The 20,070-nt window shown below is 42.4% G+C and overlaps 1 protein-coding gene across 1 annotated transcript in view; it reads right to left on the bottom strand.

The window, feature by feature from the left end:
• The window catches only part of LOC145985564 (kinesin-like protein KIF26B), a 968,206-nt gene that overhangs the window by 282,789 nt on the left and 665,347 nt on the right, over window positions 1-20,070 (bottom strand). Inside the window, exon 5 of the mRNA XM_083119635.1 lies at window positions 3,779-3,959. Within this exon, the coding sequence (XP_082975761.1) occupies window positions 3,779-3,959 (181 nt within the window). The remainder of the gene's footprint in view (window positions 1-3,778; window positions 3,960-20,070) is intronic.

Here is a 20,070-nt window from a genome sequence, read left to right as displayed (position 1 = left end):
GATTTTTACAAGTATAGGCACGTCTGCAGACTGAGTATTTGGCTGTCAGGAAGTACTGAGACAGGTCACTCAACGGGGGAAAAATGTGGACAAGCATTTCATTTTTTCGTGCAATAATTCGAAGTTTGTTAATTTTTGTTTTAAGTCAATGTCACATTCAGATACGCAAGTGGACTTGTGTAATGTGCCTATACTGGAAACCAACCACGGGGCCCTTTGATTACAAGGCAAGAGTACATAAACTAAACCTATCGGAGAAATAAAATCTAATCACCACAAAAGCCGACTCTGTAAAGGATCACCAGATACAAACAAGACTAAATAAGCCAGGATGTGGGTACAGATACCAGAGCCTCGTTAGTATGTAAGAATGCAGTTCTCAGGGTTCCCGCATCTGAATGCATATCGCTGTTCCATATGTTTAATAAAATCACCACTCATCCTCCCACCGTTCCCGCTGTAGTGGTTAGCATAAGAGCTGTACGATGTCATGTGACCGATACTCGAATCCTGAATAAGTTACTGTCGTTCCATTGTTTTTCAACATCTATTTCAGCAATTCACCATTCATCTTCATCGTCAACAATAACAAACAGAATCGAGGTCAGTAACCAAAGAATCGCCGACAATAACTAGAGAGAAGGAATAAGAGAGGCTTTAGTGCAAGGCAAAAGATAAACCATGATCACCTCCTCGTTTACAAGCTTAACACCCATATTCGAAGCAGAAATAGCCTATCTGCAATAACATTTCTAACTTTCTGATGCGAAATTGTTCGTGACCATATTTATTTATTTATTTATTTGATTTCACTGTTGAAAAACAGCGTGCATGCTTTCAAAATTATCAAACGTTAAGGTCAAATATGTGGTATATCTTATGAAACTGACAGCATATACTTATGTCATTGTCAAGAAATGTTATTCAGTTATTGTAAGCTACAAGATCGATGCTTTGATAAATCAACTCCCAGCAAAGAGTGATGGTTACGCTTTAAAAGAATTCTCAGATACAGTGTAAAATTTCTTTCATCTCAAAAATGTCCTTTACATCAGAAAAAAATTCCTTTCCTTTTAATAATTACTAGAGAAATTTTATTTATTTAAGATGAGGTGCAATGAAAATTCAGGCTATCAGTAACAAATTTTGTCCAAAAAAAATGCACTTGAAAATTTGCATTGTTTTCACTAAAATATAAAACTTCATGAACCTGAATAATTGACACAATGCCTGGACAACAAATACCGAAGATAAAAAGCGCTCCCACGTCACAAAGTATATGTTTACACCTATTCCTCAAGGATATGCTGTTGTTACGCTATAAGAATACATTCAAAGTTGCTCTTTATATATATATATATATATATATATATATATATATATATATATATATAAAAGACGGCAATGGAATACAAAACAAAAACCAACTCATTTTCCAGAAAATGTCTCCCATTCCCTTTTAAAGTAAATTTGCTTGAAAATTTCACTACGCTGAGGGGGAATTTCCCTCCCTTTAGTGTCACTACAAGCATACTAATACAGTCTCGAGCTAAAGGAGATATCGGACAAGACTCGAAAGACACGGTTCTGTCCTCAACACGATTTTAATGCTTTCCTTATTCCTGCGCCAGTATTCCCCTCTGTGTAGGGGAATTCACATAAAATTCTACAGAAATGCTATGAAAAATTTGAGGACAGGAATCATGCACACTTTTTTTTCTCGTCGCGTAATTTATGACACTCCTAAAAATTTATATTTGAAATGGGATCAATCAATACCTTCACATTATTTAGCTTTAAAATTATTGTAGTGACGCAACTGAGATAAACTTAATATTACCTACTGTAAAGAAAACTTTGGTATTTTGCGTATTTGTTTTAATTTGATATTAATTACTCTCATTACCTTTTTTCCCCTGCTTAATTCAATTCAATCAATTCTATCACTTTGTGACTGTTTGTAAATAATAATTATAATAAAAAATAAATAAATAAGATAATTATAATATATAATTATTACTGATGATGGCGTTTTGTGATCTTGATTTCAATTTTCGAAGATGAAGGACAAGAAAGGTTACATAATTAGAACTTCACAATTTGCATTCCTGTCCAGATATTATTAGAATTAAAGCAAGAAGACTTAGGTGGGCAGGCCATGTGGCATGAATGGGAGAAGGGCCTATACGATTCTTGTTGGGAAACCTGATGGTAAGAGACCTGTAGGAAGGCTAAGACGAAGCTGGAAGGATGGACCTAAAGAAAATATGTAGGGATGGAAAAGATTGGATTGATCTTCTCCAGGATGGGGGCAGATGGAACGTGTGTGTTGCAGCAGTCATAAACCTTCGGGTTTAAGAAGGCTAGAGAGTTAGTTTGAAGGACAAGAGGGGAAATCGAACTCTCTTGTAGCAACACTGCCCTAGGGTTAATATTCGAGTAAGGTTGCATGGATAGCACCGCCTTCGTTGCATCAACAGCAGCGGAGGATCACGTACCAGGGATGAGCAGCTTCTTCTCCGAAGGGCTGTTTTATTCACTTCCTCCTAAGGAAGAGAGAAAAAGGACCAAAGGCATTCTGGTCAAGCGGCATTAGGAGGCGTTTCGAAAGCGCCGCTTCGCAAGTCATTCAGCCCGATGGAATTCCACTTCTGGAGGGATTATGGCCACCCCATTGATCTCAGATGGTTTATTCATTCAGCTGGGATTCGATTATCCCCTCCGCCCCTTCTATTTGAACCTACCGTTTCTATGCTCGGCTGGCCACGAGAGGACTGCCTGGAATTCGGCAGAACATAACAAAAACTGCAACTAGAGTTTGTGTTTTAGGATTTTTTCACTTTATCTGAGCCCGGACCATGTTATATTCCTCTCTAGCGTATCTAGAGGTGTGGAAGATACAAGAGATCTCGCCACTGGTTCGAGTCTTGACCTGGATGTTCTTTGATCACTTTCATACATCCTGATCGTCGTCATTCGTCCAAAGATACATACGCGTAAAAGCGACGTACATCAAAATTGCAATAGGAAAATAAATTGTGTTCGAAATGGGTTTGTCTTCAAACTGCATCCATAAATTTACTATACTTAAAGACATTCAAAATGTGTCATTTTTATTCTGTTTGTTTCAATTATTGCTTTAAGATGCACAGATAGGCCAATCGGGAATGGGACTACAGTTTAAAGTAGAATTTGAACCACTGTGCTGTCGCTGGGTATCGAACCCACGACCCCTTGCCACTCCTATCCTGGACATCCTGTACATGTAAGACACACTCTGGGAGATAGATATCCGATTTCAGTTTCTTCTATTATTGGACTAATCAGAATATACAATAAATATCCTGAAATCATCCCATGACTGGATTTGGCTCTCCTTACAATCAGCATGTGCTTCAACACAGCCGGGAGCGACAAAACTGGATTTTACAATGCCATAAACCTGTTTTTGATGAACCGCTGTTATACGAGAAGAAAGTGCGGGGGTGAGGGAACACCCAGGTGAGACAACTTTAGCCACGAATACATACAGAGTGCTAACAGAACACTGTCTACTTCCAGTCCTGCAAGTGCTATTACTAAATGCCTGAAATATCCGCAACACACATTACACAACTGTCCAACGGGACAGAGAACGTTTCAGGATATGCCAAATTAGACAAAACATGCATCCTGACGATGTCTCTTTCCAGTCTAGCAGCCACGATAACCCGATTGCATATACGAACAGGGGACGGCGCTAATTATCCACCACGGAAGGATGATGAGGTCTGCTTACCTTGCCAACTCCGCTGACTTCTTTGACCCCGATGCGCCGCAGAAGCGCGGGGGGTGGCGGGGGCGGTGAGCGGTGGATGACATTGTAGAAGTGGGTAGGGAACTGTGACGTCAGTTCCTCTTCTCCCGAAGGATGGTGTTTCCGGCGGTGAGGCGATGACAAGTTTAGTCTTTGGGCTGCCCTAGAAAAAACAAAACAAGAAACAATATTAGAATCCCATTTAGATCCAAGCACAATATATTTATAGTAATTAGGGTACAGGGTAAACATCTGTAAACAGGCTACACAATGTATATGGACATACATATACAGGGTGCGTCAGAAGTCGAGAACCACATAAATACCTCTCTACTAAATGGACATATCTAAACTCTTAGACGCATACTCCTACAAGTCTGCCATCTTCAAATCATCTAAAATTTACAAAATGTCAATTAGATCGTGCAACCTGCCAAACTGACGTGGAATTTTACGTGTGTTCACTTGCAAAACGCTACATATTTCACAAAATGTACCGGAAATTATTGTGAGAGGGCTTATTTAAACACATTATAATTTACAAATGAATGAAGATTAGTGCCGTGACGGAGTGGTCGGTGTGAAAGGTTATCAAGTCAAGAGGTCAGCGATTCGATCCTAGTCAGGCCTGCAAAGAGACGCAAACTTTAAGAGGAAAGGCAATTTCTCCATCCCAAATTTCATAAGGGAGCAAGGTATTACACAGTAGCATATTGTTGGACAATCTTGCATTGAATAAAGGAAGGATGAAATCCAATGGGAACGGTCGGCTAGGCACGGTTCGGCCCAGCACAAGCGAGCATTGGTAGTTGGTTTAAAGGAGATGAAACCGGAAGTAACCTCTAAGCGCCCTATTCGGTTCTAGAGACTTCGCTTCCCCTCGTACATGAGCTGAACGGCCGGAGTGCCTCTGCGAGAATTAAAACCGATCGTGGGAGTTAGTCCTCAGCTACAAGCTATTTGTATTGAGCGGCCAGGAAAACTTCGACTATGGCCCGCAACCACTACCATAAACTCCTGTTCTGACGAGCTTCTTGCGTTGCAACTGTGGGTAGTTCAGTGGCGTGCGGAACTTTCACGCTGGGTTTCTTACCGAAATTCGAAAAAAACCGACGTTCTGCGGTTAAAACTACGGCTTTTAAGCAAAATATCAAGAATTAAGTTGAACTGTGCTTGTTAGTTGCAACACTGAGTTCCATTATTCCATAATTCTGTGGTTATCTGCGGCCCGTCACTAAGACGACGACTGCGCTTTGTGGAGATTTCACACTAAAGCGACACAAGTCGTTTGGGACCGAAAAGACGAACAGCAGCAACATGACAATCTTCACAAGTCTCCGTTCGATTGGTGAAATCTTCAAGCGACACGTGTCGCTTCGATGTGAATCTAACTTAAAAGTAAAAGGTTGATTTTTAGTTTGTTGAATTTTGAACTCAAAGTGCACAAAACGACTTTGGAGGAGCAAAATGTAGTTTGGTAAAAAAAAAAGGTAAATAAGGAAAACAGTCGTTGGCGAAAGGTGAGCTAAATTTCTGTACTCCGTCAGGTAGAAAACAGCCCAGGAAAAAGCGAATACAAATTTCGTTGAAAATCCTCAGACCATTCCGCTCCTTTCAGGTTGCAACACTGCGAACCAACGTCGCTGCGAAGAATGGAGTGGGCAAATGTTGTGTGAGATGCGCAACAGCTATTTGCAGCGTCTTGTTTTTAAACTTGTCAAGTTATAATTACCTACTGTTGGACCACGAAAACGAGCCCATCTCGAGTGGACGATTCGAAGTTCTAAAAGGGGAAGTAGGCAGAAGCATGTGTGATACTAAGATGTGTCGCTCGCCTTTCGTGCGTTTGTGATGGCAGATCGTAACGAACCCTTTCGACGTGAAACAATGACGAATTTCTTCTCCGTGTCTGTCTTCCGCTTGCAGCCATCGCCCGTATTTTGCCACTGGTCTCGTTCAGTTGGCGCATGCGCACTTAGATCTATGGTCGTGACTGATGCAGACGGACTATACATGAAAACTCTAGTTATCTTCATATTTATGATTATGCATTTTAGCATTACCTAAAGTTCGGCCTTGAGTCTAACATGATGCTTCCTTGTCAGTCAATGTAGTTTCAACATCAAGAACGCAGAACGCAGGAAAAAAAAACTCTCGGGTGGTTTTGTAGGTAAGGATCAAGAGATATGCAGAGGAACAGAAGATAAAATGGCGTCTTCTTTATTCGCAAGCATCACTTCCCGAGTCTGGCACGGAAGATGACTCCTCCAGGATGCTTGCGAAGGGAGAAATTTCGGCAAGTCCCAGGTGGCGGTACTGAGCCCTTCCTTTCCCTCAAATCGAATCAAGATCTGCAGAAAGAGCCTCGAGATTGCCTACTTCTTCTAGTTATGACGTCACTCCCTTCCCGAGGAAGAGACAAGATTCTATCCCGTTTCCCCCTCCTCCGTGCAGTCTTCTCCAGAAACCTTTCAGAGCTGGATTCCTGCGTGCAATTCCAGCCGCGCTGCTGAGATTCCGGGATCCTTCATTAGCATAGGGAACCCTTCGTCCCCTCCACCTGACGGGGAATATTCATGGCCCCCGAAGCAAACCTTGGGAGATAAGGGAACCAGGTGCCCGACTCTGTAGTCAACAACTATTACGCTCGAACAGCCGTGGAGGTATCAGTGTTTACAACGGCAGGGCGTGGAGAGAGAGGGTTTAGAGTTGGATGCAATCACACCCAAAAATCCGTCCACCGCCGTGCAAACGATCCGGTCGTATCCGCTCGAAGACAGAAAGGGTGTAAATTGGGTTTTGGCGACGTGCCCCTTGGTGCATATGCAAAAGGCGTTACTCGCGTGTTCGACACGGCTGCATACGCGCGAGGATGAAATACGCGTTCGGCGCACGCTCCTGTGTTATGAAAAGGAAATAAAGGCTGTAGAAATCAACTCGACCTAAACTCGGGTAGAATGCTTGATGAGCAGTGAAAAGACACCTTAGAATTTTCACATTAGATCAACAAACAACAAACCCTGAGGTTGGTTTGTTCGAACTCTATTCTGAATGGGAAAAATTTACGCCTTCCTTCTGTTATTTGCCTGACAACTTAATATTTCCTCCTTCAATGTTCCTTATATTCAGTGTCTTCATATTTTCGAAAAGGGATGTGGAACTTGTTTATGTAATGTTCTTCTTTCCTTGTTGCATTTCTCCAGTTGTTCCTGTCTTTATTTCTCAGCAGCTCTTGCAATTCATATCTTCTTGGACCATCGTGGACCTACCAATATGTTGTTCTCTTCTATTCTTCCTTCATTTCAAGTTTAATTGTTCCTTCATGTCTCAAGATATGGCCTACCATCCTTCCTCATCTTTTGACCTAATTCCTAAGGCTTCTCTTGCTATGCGCACGTCCCATCATCTTCGTTACTCTGTCTATACATTATATTTCAACCTTCTCCGGTAGCACCACATTTCCAAGGCTTTCTTTCACTTCAGCTTCAACCGCTATTCATGTTTCGCATCCATCTCTGGGTACCTCTTCCTCATCTCTATGTTTCTGGACCTATGAGTCTTCTCTACTTACCTGTGATTTCCAATTATTTGCAATTGTTCCAATCTTTTGCAGAAGCTAAACGCTTGAAATTTCCATTATGTTTGTAACAACACAATGTATGGTTGCAAATCCATTATTTTCTACATTAGGACTTTATTTGTACCCGTATTAATTCAATTTCCATCCGGAAGACTCTGGTTCAATTCCAGTTGTGAGAATTTCTCTAGCAATGTCCCAGCATTGGATTGGCTATGGGATTTCTCCCAGTCTCTAATATATAGGTATTTGGGGAATGTGCAATGTGCAGCTGTACCTTTACTATTAATGTAATATTGGACCATGGAAGTCTTCAGGCTCAAGGACAAATGGAGTATTGAAACTCGAAGGGTAACTAAATAGCATGTTTTCTTGTATATCCCTACAATCAAGTAACACACTACATAGAAATGTAGTTTAATATTTTTTGATCAATTTGAAATTTGAGAAGAAAGTTGCTCATGGAAGGAAATGTGTTGGTAACCGAAAGGAAAATTAGTATTAATACTTGTCCTACACAAGGGTTTTGAATTAGTAATCGTTAGTACTTTGTATTAAATAGTGATTCAAATAGGCAGAAAAATACTACTGACAGTGAAATTCTCTACGAAGCTGGAAGTTCCACGTACGAACCCTGGCTACAGCGCCTTGAATAACGTAGTGTGGAAAACGACCCAAGAAACTGGTTCCCGTGACTGATAAGAACATAGATGGCAGTGCGATCAGAATCGGTGCTAATTTTCTTATGAAAGTAATGCGGCTTTGTTAGTTTTTGGAATATATTATGTAGATTTGTTTGTCTTGAAAGGCGGTACGTGAATTGATGGAAACAGTTATATTTGTGGAGTGATTTGCAGTCACGAAATGGCATTAATTTGAAAAGAAAAGTAAAATAAAATGAATAAATAAATAGCATGCGTGCGTAACACAAGAAGAAACATGGCAATGTGATTCCGGACGTCAGGTCTTGGACTGTGTATTAGAGTTTATTTTTCCATGTTTCTATAAATAGTATCCTGAGAGATATTTCATACCAAGGCGACAAACCACAACGCAGCCTTTCGAACCGTAGGGACAAAAGCTCTGACTACACCGTTTCCTCAAGGAGATTTTACACCAAAGCGACACGCGACAAACGATACGAAGATTTCACACCAAAGCGACACGGGTCCTTCGGTCCAATGCAAGTTTCATACCGAAGCGATACATGTTGCTTGGAAAGGAGCCAATCAAGAGCAACATTTCACATCGTAGCGGCATGACGGGAAGCACAGGCCAGCGTTCGGTTGGTGAAATCCTCAAGCGATAAGTGTCGCGTGCCGCTTGTCGCTTTGGTGCGCAATCTCACTAAAGCAAGACACTCATTGCATCGCGTATGCGCGAACAACAAACCACGGCAACATGTTGCAAGCTATTGTGGAAATGGCCCAGTTTGAGCGACGCAGAAGCGACACGTGTGGCTTATCGTGTCGCCTAGATCTGTTGTTGTAATGTGCGGTTTATCGTGTCGCCTATCTGTTGTTCGCAAGCAACGCTTGCTAATAGACTGAAGGCACCATGTCGCTTGTCACTTAGTTGGGAACTCCCCCTGTAGCGCGTCGCTTCGGTCTGAGCACCCTTCCTTTAAGGAGCTTTCCGACCGAAGTAACAAGTAGCACGCGAATACGCTATATGAACGTGTCGTTTGCTGTTTGGACCCTCATGTGCAATGAATGCTATTTTACAGTCTGGAAGTGTGTGTCACTAGTGTGACAGTGTGAACATCCAATGTCGCTTGCCCCATTGGTTTGAAAGTTTCCTTACACTCATGTCGATGGCACTAAGAAAGTTTTTTTTGGGGTTCCCCTTGTCGTTTCATGCAATCATCATTATCATCATCGCCGCGATTAGTTTAAAGCGGAAGAAAAGAGACAGTAAATATCAAAAATACAAATGCTTCAGTGTGTATATCTTTAAAAGAAATAATGATGATGATGATAATAACAATGAACCTAATTCATACACAAAAATTTAGTTGCCAAGAGCATTCCACGCGTATCTTTTCTCTCGTATTATTAACGAAAGTATGACGATAACGGGACGTGGTCGACTGTCTAGAATGTTCGTTAATATCTTCGCGACCACTGTACCAAATATCATAGCAATTATCACATTCATAGAAATGCTTCATGTAAAAGAATCAGACGTTGCAGCGAAAACTCCATTTACTTCCATTATAAGCAGACGAATACCAAGCACCGGGTGCAACACCAGCGCTTCTAGCGGTATCATTTTCGAGTGGAACCAGCCAGAGAGCACAGAACCGTGCAGTTTTCCACAGTACGTTATTCAAGGCGCTGTACCCTGGCTAAGGCATGGATGCACTTCATGAATTCATATTCATCGCCGCGACAAACCCAAAGATAAAAGCTACGTAAAGAACCGAAATCGAAAGTGAATCAGGTAGATATATACAGGGTGACCTATAGTCCGTTGAAGAACCTTCTATGCGACTTGTGAATGCCTTATCGTGATGGAGATATGGTGTTTGTAAAACGTTCCACAATAAGTCAACATCATCACTAGAATTGTGATAGTGTTTCCACCAGTTCTCTTGAGTTCGAATCCTGGCGTCGGTGTTCTTTGTGAATGTCCATTCATCAAATTCATAATATTATGACTCAATCGCATCGTCGCGATTAGCCAAAAGTGACAGAAACGTTACGTAACATAACCTAACTATCAATCAAAACTAACGTTAGATGGCAGCACTCACACAAAAAAGCAAGGTTACAGTGACAAATGGCAAGCAGCCGAGAATTCGGCAAAACTTGAGAAGGTTAATGCATATTAATATAACACACTTAAAATAAACAAGAGCAGCCTGTAGGAAGAGCAGATTAAAAATAAACCAACCATCAAGTTAACGCATATGAATTAGGCGTAAAAATTGAGTCAAATATAAAACGGGAAAATGGGAAGCAAGTGTAGTAATCGCATCGTACCCAAGGTATTGGGCAAGAAGTATAAAGTCTTAGCATAGCAGGTATCAGAGAAAGGAATGCTGAATAAGTAATCAGGCAAAGGTCGGGTGATTGACTTGGAAGGCGTATGTGGCATGAGTATTGGAATTGTCAGGAGGTGTGATCAGTTGGCGAGAATACGAGAGAGAGTAAGGACTACGGATTGTGAGAGAGGAGCAAAGTGGGGAACGACTATTGGACGATGGTGTGTGACAAGAGACAAGTGATGGTTGAGAGGACAAGCTAGGAACAATCTCCATATATTTGTAAGGCAAGTGATATCCTTTCCTTAACCAATCCACATCGGTTCAGTCATGCAGAGTATAAAACCCATATCTAATCTAAGCTAATTTCTATCGCCATTCCTTTAAAAGGTAACCTCTTGCATTTATCACATTTAGGCCAAGCGAGTGATAACCATCTGAGAAATGAATGAGGAATAGCTACATCACCCAATTAAGTCTAGAGGTTCTTGGTTCGATCCCAAACGCAGCATGGGAGTTGCGTTACGTGGTGGAGTCTGCTTAGGGCTTCTCATCCATTTTTTTGCAAATGCGATGCGAAAACACTGCAGTACATGAAATACTGCGATTTTCATCTATTTCATCCCGAAATATGATGAAAATAATAGAGCCTTCTAGCTTTTCAAATTACTTACGTGAGATATGGCGCCGGAATTTTCACTTGTTAGCGCTTCACGTTGTATTAATTATCAATTGTTACCAAAGATCAAGAAAAGAAAGCAAAAGGTAGGCCTAGCAATATGCTACGCAAATAAATAAGTAGTATAAATTTGTGACTCCCACGACAACTCTAATTTCTTGACCAAACGACTACAAAAAGTTGAAAAACTCACTTTCTCTCCCCGTTCCGCGCCTCATTTATTACGCTGACGACGTTTCACGGGCGCAAAAAGGCAGTGATGAGTGAAAGATGAGCTCTCATCCCCTCATCCTCTCATCTTTCTCATTCTCTTTTTATTCTCTCATCTTCCTCTCATCCTCCTCTCATCCTCCCATCTTTCTCTTATTCTCTCATTTTTTTATTTTTTTATTTTCTTATTTTTTGAAAGATGAGTGCATCTTATCGTAATTTTCCAAGTCTGGGACCAAATGTTTATATATTATGACCTACGTAAACCTCTTTTCTTATTCTCTCATTCTCTCATTCTCTTATTTTTTGAAGGGTGAGTGCACCTTATCGTAATTTTCCAAGTTCGGAGCCAAATGTTTATATATCGTGATCTTCGTAAACCTCTCTTCTCATCCTCTTATTCTCTCATTTTTTTATTCTCTCATTCTCTCATTCTCTCTACCTTTAGAATATTGTCGTCAACATTAGAGATGAAGTTGGAGTGCTGGAATCAACGGGGCCAAATGTTTATATATTGTGATCTTCGTAAACCTCTCTCTCGGGGGGAAGGATGTGGCATATACACACGCGCGCGCTCTCATCTTCTCATTTTCTTATTCTCTCATTCTCTTATTTTTGAAAGATGAGTGTATTTTATCGTAATTTTCCAAGTCCGGGACCAAATGTTTATATATTGCGACCTACGTAAACCTCTCCTCTCATCTTCTCATCTTCTCATTTTTGAAAAAAATGAGTGCACCTTATCGTAATTTTCCAAGTCCGGAGCCAAATGTTTATATATATCGTGACCTTCGTAAACCTCTCCTCTCACCCTCTTATTTTTTGAAAGATGAGTGTACCTTATCGTAATTTTCTAAGTCCGGAGCCAAATGTTTATATATATCGTGACCTTCGTAAACCTCTCTCTCGGGGAGGGAACGATGTGCCACACACATACGTGCGCGCGCTTATGTATTGTAACACAAACAAACAAACAAATAATAATTGTTGTTTTTTAGGATGCCTGGCCCCTATAACCTCGCCAGGGTGCGTGGTGCCCAACCAAAAATGTAAAAGTTTTTTAATGGCTGCGGTTATAGATTACCGCACCTCTGTAGAGTTTCACGTGTTTTTTTTTTTTCCCCAAACTTCCATGAAACCCTACAGAGGACCTCCGTAATGCATGCAACGTGTACTAACGACTCTAGTGTTATTTGATGTTGTGATATTTTTTGGATATAGAGTTTTATTATGAGATAGATAAAAATAATTATGTTTATTATAATATTTTCTTGATGAAGATGGAGAATGTATGTGTGTGTGTTACAAATAAAGTTGCATGCTTATTTTCTAGTGTGTGTGTATATGTTTTTGATGTTTCGACAGCATCTGAAACGATAAAAAAGAAATTTTATTGTTAATTTTCACGTGTAAAAACAACAACAAATTTTTTTGTGCAAATTTTCTGATTGTCTCGTGCTATAGTGCAAAAAGATATTGTAGCTGATAGCTAATGAAATTGAGATTTGTAACTGATCTGAACTAGTGAAATTCGTATTGTGCTATTGTAACTGATTGTGCTAGTGCAGAAAATTTCTTATTATGCAAGAAAAGATGTTAAAAACTTGTTAAAACTGCTCTGTGACCCTCTCGTTCTTCACGTCGTAGGCGAAGGACTTCTCTGCAATCAGGATGACACTGCATAGGGTATCCTCGGGCAAGGCATCGTGGAACTCGCAGACGACCTTGATGTTGGTTCGATCGTTGACCACCACCTTCTTCCTCTTAGATGTGTTGATGACGGTCATGGGTCTCCGTGCTTTAAACTCGCTGGGCGTGTAGTACATGTCCACGCTTCCCTCGGTCACGCGTTTGTAAGCCGAAAACGCTTCGTAAAGTTTGAGGTAATCGTTTTTGGTCACGTCAAGATTGTAATTCTCGCGCGGGAACACTTCATTGCGTCCATTCTTGAGATAAACGTTCTTGATCTTGCAGTCGTCGAATTTGCTGGAATCTTTTTCCTGATTTTTGTCCCTCCCGGTCTGAAAGAGCACTACGACGAAATCTGGCATGTCGAACTGTATGTTGTTGAACTGTGTCGTCACGTCGAATTCCATGTGACTTCCCGACGCCATCTTCTGCACGCACTGGTAACTGTGAAAGTGAATCGGCACCTGCGGACTTTTCAAGATCTCCGCTTTGTACTTGAGGGCGTAGTTCGTTTCGTATTCCACCACCGGCATTCTCAATTCCATGCTCCGGATGACGCATTTCGCTGCTTCGGGTAAAGTGTTGGCTATCGGCGTGGTGCCGTCCGGACCCAAAGTAGCGTATCGCATCAGTGCGTCGTTGTCGTTGGCCGCTCTTCGAAACGTGACCCTCAGTCCTCCCTTCCACATGATCTCCTTGTAGTCTGAGAAGAAACCAGGCAGCAGACGCATGGGAAAGAGCACCGTGTGACTTTTCGTCGATATTTTGGTCCCGGCGTCGAATCCCCCGGCCTGATAGTATGCTGCATCCGTTTTGGATAATTTCAAAGTTCCCACTGCCGTCGACGTGATGCCTGGATAATCTATTCTGTCGATGACGGTGTTGTGTTTCCTCACCTCCACCTGCGAGAACAGGTGAGGCACGAAGTTGTCTACGAGTATCAAGTTTGCTGCTGCGGGAAACGTGTCTCTGCTTTCTTTCTTCACCACGTCGAATTGAAGGTAGAGGTCCGCTCTGTGAGGATGAATGAACCCATCGCCTACGTCAACGTCGTATTCGATCTCCCTGTTCGCTTCGTTGAGATTGGCGAACGTGCGACGGTTGGGAGGGAAAGATTGCAATTCGTAACTTTCGATTTGCTCCATTTTACATGTATGGTTATTTATTATACGTTGATCTCCACGATGGCAGTAGTTGTTGCACCTGCGAAATCCACCACGTCTCCTTTCTCGTTCGTCACCACCAACTCTATGTCGTCTATGCGGTTGCGACATACTGGAAAATAGATCGGCGAAGAGGGCGTGTAGATGATCGGTTCCATGAACTCGGAACTTGGTTTGAAAGTGGCTATGATTCCTGTCTGCTTGTGACTTCCTAATAATCCGTCCGAGGATTTCGTGATCATTCCTTCCGCCACGTTGCAGTGTACGTTCAAAGTCTCTATGGCCAAAAATTTAGGAATGTTTGTTGCCACGTGCTTGATGCCAGCTTCGAGTTTTGTGTTGTTCTCGAAACCTAAAAGTTCTCCTATGGTGCCCAGGTCCACGGTCTCCGTCGCCGACAGGATTTCCACTCTGTGCGTGACCGAATTTTGAGAAAGATATGTGCCTTTGGGTAACTGAGCTTGCAAAGTGGAAAGATTGTATTGTCCTGGCGTGACGACGATGTGTTCGCTTCCGACGCTAATTTTGTTGTTGTGCTGCGTAACATTAGGTATGAGGTACATGCTGTAGAATGCACGCAGAGCCACGGATTTAGGATAGACAATGTCGTCGTGCAGCGTGAGTTTCAAGATTGAAGATTCGCTCGTGAGATGGAACACGCCCATCCTAGTGATGCTGTTTCAGGTTCCACAGTACTTTCTGGAAATCCTCGATCGTAGGGTTATTTATTTTAGAGAGAAAGGCGAGCACGGAGAGGCAGAGATGACCGCAGTTCACGTCTCCGAAATCTTGAATGCGTTCGTCGTTGTAGTATATGGAGGTTTTGCTCGTTTTCAGATAATGAATTAAATTTGTAGGTGGAACACCTCCGAAAGAATCGAAAACGAATGCTTTATCATTATCGTTTTTGTGGTAACATATCCAATGCGTGCCTGGATTTTCTTGACCGTCCAAGTTGACTACTCCACATTCTCTTTTTTTCACGCTTGAAGGTAACGAGTCGGACATAAAAACTCCTCTCAAGTGTTTGATTTGTAACGGTTCGATCAGAGATTCAATGTCTCGGTTGGTGAGTGCTTCTGTTTCTTTTTTTTATATTTCTTCAAAGCATCGAGGTTGCTTTTTTGTTTTTTGGTTATACCTTTCCCCTTCTTCTCCATGGCCAGGTTGTGACGTTTCTGTTCTTCCAATTCCGCCTTGTTCTTCTTCGAGTCGATGACGGTTTTCGCAATGGCGGCACTTCCGCCGGCCAAACTTCCAACGGCCCCCAATGCTGCCAGGATGGCCGGGATGCTGAATATGAAACCTCCAATCTTTTGCTGTTTCCGCGAACGCTGCAACCTTTACAATTGAGGTGTGCTGAGCAGCAATTTCATTCCATGTCCTTTCGACAAGCAAGAACGTTTCTTCTCGCGTTGTTTCTTGGTGAGTAACCCATCGAGGGTACCTAGATTTTTTAGATTCGAATATGGTATCTGGTACACGACACCCTTGGGCTTCATGTTGATGCTCTATGTGTTATTTTCACGGTATGTTATTTATATATATATTCTGAGATTTTTTCTTGTGTAGTTTTTTACGGTATGTTATTTATATATAAATATTCTGAGATTTTTTTTTCACGGCCCCGCAGTCGCTACACAAATTCTATTACGTGCTTTGTTTTCTTGCCAAGAAGTTCCTTTGTCCCCTTGTACACGATTCGAGTTTTGTTCTCGATTAAAATAGATAGCTTCTCATCCGATAACATGTTAGCGTATCGATCTGGTAAAAATAGACTGTATTGTGCGTTGAGCAACAGGCGTACCTTGGGGCCATACTGGGTAGAAACGATTGAACCGGAAGTTATCGTGTAAGATTTGTCGACTTCCAATTCCCGAATTTTTACATACTCAAATGACAAATTTAGCATTTGTTTTAATGCTTGGAGATCACTCATTTTTTCAGTTGTCATATCGAAGAAGAGAAAAATTTCAGTGTGTGTGTTAGAGAAATTTAATTGTTTTTTTCACGATGTGTGTTATTTATATATACCGAAGATTATTTTTTTTTACGATGTGTGTTATTTATATATCAAGTTTTTTTGACACGTATATATATATATTATTATTTTTTTAACAGAGGAAGAAAGTTCGTGCTTCGGAAAATGCGATGATGTGCGTAGTGATATCTTCCGTCTCCTGCATAGACTTGTACCAATCATCAGTATACCGTCTTCTTCCCTGCCTTGCCTCGTACAGTTCGTCCGACCTATCGTTCAATTTCTCCCCCGCGGCCGAAAGCAGAATGTTGAGATCACCACACCTCAGGCCGCTGATCTCCCGAAGATGGTTCTTGAGAACCATTTCACAAGGGATGCGAAATTCCGGCGTTGTTCTTGCTATGATTAGAAGTTTATTAACATCTCCGTTTACTATCTTTTTGAATATTTTAGATAGTAGCTCGGGTGGCAAATCAGTTATACGAGACATGTTTATTTTTTACGGTATGTTATTTATATACCCCACCCCAATTTTTGTTTCGTGTTCATGGCGATGGTGGTACCCAGTGCGGCGACCCGTTCACCCAGCGATGCGTCTCTGCTGACGAATCTTTCGAAAGCTGCGTGCTCTAACTTTCTGTCTGCTTCGTGACGTGCATCCAGATCCGTCTGCGTGGTGTTATAAGCAATGTCGTGATCTTTGCATGCCGCGTCCAACGGATTCACACCCTTGTCTCCTCTCTCCAATCTTTTCTCGAGTTTGGTACCCGGTCCGCAGTACTGGTAGCCAGGTAAATGCATCTCGAAAGGTAACTTGTTGATGATGTCGTTCACAAGCCCCTTTCCTTCGGCCACGTTCCAAAATTTAGGAGGCAGCGTGTTGATGATTTTGATCAGGTAACCTATGCCCTTGTCGTCGTTCACGATGAAGTTGGAAAGTTTCGTGCTGATCATGTCCACGATGCCAACCTTCTCGTTGTAGAAATTACGGTTGCCTGCATTCTCCTCGCCGGCTATCACCAACAATCGGTCCACGAGTTTCCTCACATCATCCACCCAAACGAATTCTTTGGGTAACGTGTTGTAGCGTTTGACGCCGCTGCCTGTTTTGACCTGATTCCAAATCGGTTTGATGAGATTCCTGTACTTCTCGCCGCTGCTCGATTTCACCCTATTCTGCGAGGCGTCGTTGTTCTGGTACAAGGCATCCGTCATGATCAGAATTTCCTTGTAACTTTGGTAATCTTCGTCGGTGTAATCTTTCGGCTGCTTTTTGGCGACGAGTTCCCACAGTCCCACCGTACCCGGATACCTGGTCCAACTATCCTTGTCGCCTAAATTGACTTTAATGTCGTTGCCTTCGAAGGTCACCTTCGATTTCCCAATCTTCCACACCACACCGCCGCCTTCGTTGGTTTCCATGCTGGGATACAATCCGAACACTTCATCCTTGTCGAACTTCCCCGTGCTCAGGTAGTCTCGTGCCAAAGGTCCCAACTCGATTTTATCCGAAGACGACGTGCTACCAATGGCTCGACGTCGTACCGGTGCATCCTTCAGTTCGAACGGTGTCGAAGGAATGCTCGAAATGGGCGTGGGTACAGCATAACTTTTAGCTGCGAGCGGTACGAGTTCATTAATCAAATTTTTATTTTGTTCCGTGACACTTTTAATTTCTTTACCTAGACCGCTGATGGCATCGATCACAGGTTGATCCTGACGTTTCTTCTCTTCGTAGAATCCGCGATTCTCGGATTTCCAACCTTTGAAGCGTTTCGCGAGGTAATCGCGAAGCTTGAGATTTTCGTCTTCAATTTTTCGTTTCCTCATGACGTTATTTATATACGTCGTTTCTCACAACGTTGCAACGTTTAGAAAGTCGTTGATTTTGTTTCTGTATTTTCCGTCGTTGGGTTTCCTCGTCATGTATATCGTCACGAATCCGAAATCGTCACCGTTCCAGCAAGAAGAGCAGCAGCGTTCCGAAAATTGATTGTAGTTCATGTCCCCGCCTACGTAGTCATCGTACGCGTGCTTGAGGTTGGTGTGATCTTGACGAAACAAACATATGAAATTAGCATTGTCGCGTACTAACTGTTTTGGAATTTTGGAAAACGTTTGAGCTAGGTAGAAGCAATCCATTCCTTTGTGACGACCTTGCGTGAAAAAGTTGCGAATTTCATTTTGATTTTCCAGGATGGCGTCGTCGAACACAACGACTGAATTTTCACGACAATCGTCGAGTGGTTTTATTTCCGAGGCGAACGTTGCAATGTCCAGACCATCGTACAGTTTCATCAGTTGCTGGTATTTGGATTGCTCCAAACTTTTCGAGAACACGTACAGGTGCCTGTTCTTCCAATCTAACCAATTCGGTGCGAGGAGAAAATTGTCCACGAGCAGTGTCGTTTTCCCACACCCTGAAGGACCTACGATCAGACAGCGGATGCTGTCGGGAAGCAATTCGCCGTTCTTTTTCTTCGTTTGACTTTCCGGATTAGGTAAACGTTTCACAACGTTCCACGTACTCATAGAATCACTTCGTTTGAATCGATCCAACTTGTTTCCGGAAGTCCCAGCCATTTCACCAAAAGTTTGTTGCCTCTCTTGCGCAAAACTTTTTCAATAAGGTACGTGTCAGGGTATTTAGTTTTAGAGAGTTCCTCTTCATAGAAGCGCCCCAATAAAATTTCACCGCCACTGTCCTTTATTATATACGTGTGACGGTTCCCGGGTAGAACTCGAACCACGGTAAAAAGTTCGGTGCTCCAGTTTCGTGTGAAACCCCTGTCGAACGTTCGCTTCAATTTACTGACCCTCACCTGTTCTCCAATTTTGTATTTAGCCTTTTTTGTCGTGGGCGTGTATTTTGGACAGTAAACGCTAGAAATTAAACGTTGCTCGTCAGACTTGGTAACGTCAGCTGGCTTCATGCCTATCGTTGCGTGCCGTGTGTGATTATAGTCGTTAACAAGTTCCGGAAGAATAGTGACCCACTTGTAGCTTCCCTGAAGCGTGAAGCGTGACCACATGCGCGATTTCAGAGTGCGATTGAATCTTTCCACGATGCTGGCCTTGACGTCACTGAAGGTCGAGTAATGTTGAACGTTGTGTTTCTGAATAAACTTTTGGAATACGGCATTGTAAAATTCCTTCCCTTTGTCCGTGTGCAGAAACCGTGGTTGTCTGCCGCCGCTTTCGCGAAAAATTGTCTTGAATGCTTCCGTGACGCATGTTCCCGTTTTCGCCTTCAAAGGTAGAGCCCATGCGAATTTCGAAAACGTGTCTATGATGGTGAGGAGGTACTTGTTGCCCTTGTTCAATTTATGTACGTTTTTTAACTTGCCGCTACTCATCTCCACGAGGTCACTTTCCCAGAGGTCGTCGATTCCCTTGGTTACCACAGCCAAACGTTTGTAGTTGCGGCGTGCAGGTTTATGCAATTCTTGGACGATAGCTTGCCTAGACATTTTTATTATTTTTAGAGATTACGTTTGAAGAGAAGCACAAGCGTGATGGGATTCAAAGAGGGTGGTACTTCGCTCGTGTTTTGAACGATCAGCTTATCGCCGGCACTTACGTCGAAAACGGTGAGATCTTCGTCTTCGTGTATTTCATATATGTTGCGCGTTTCGTTCCAACGTGCCAGAGGAATATTTCCTGCTTTCTGGACACCACGATTCGATATCAAAGTCATGGTGGGAACGCTAGCTTTTCTGCCGTGAGACCAGTACGAAAATTCGTTTATCTGAATCGTACCATCGAGGAGAAACTTGTAGTACGGATGATAAGGATGCAACATGTACAGTTTGTTACCTTCGACGAACGTGGAGATTCTCTGTTGATTGGGTACGCTGTTGATTTCGATGGCTTGCAGAGAATGCAGTTTAGCGAATTTAGTATCGATGCTAACGAGGTTGCTGTGAAGCTGACCCAGTGTGTTTTGTACGGGCACCAAATGCTCGACTATGGTATCCGTTACGGTAGAA

Source organism: Lepisma saccharinum, chromosome 3 (genome assembly GCF_977018435.1).
Source record: "Lepisma saccharinum chromosome 3, izLepSacc3.1, whole genome shotgun sequence".
NCBI classification, from domain to species: Eukaryota; Metazoa; Arthropoda; class Insecta; order Zygentoma; family Lepismatidae; genus Lepisma; species Lepisma saccharinum.
Note: the sequence above shows the minus strand (reverse complement) of the source record. Positions and strands in the feature narration are given on the sequence as shown.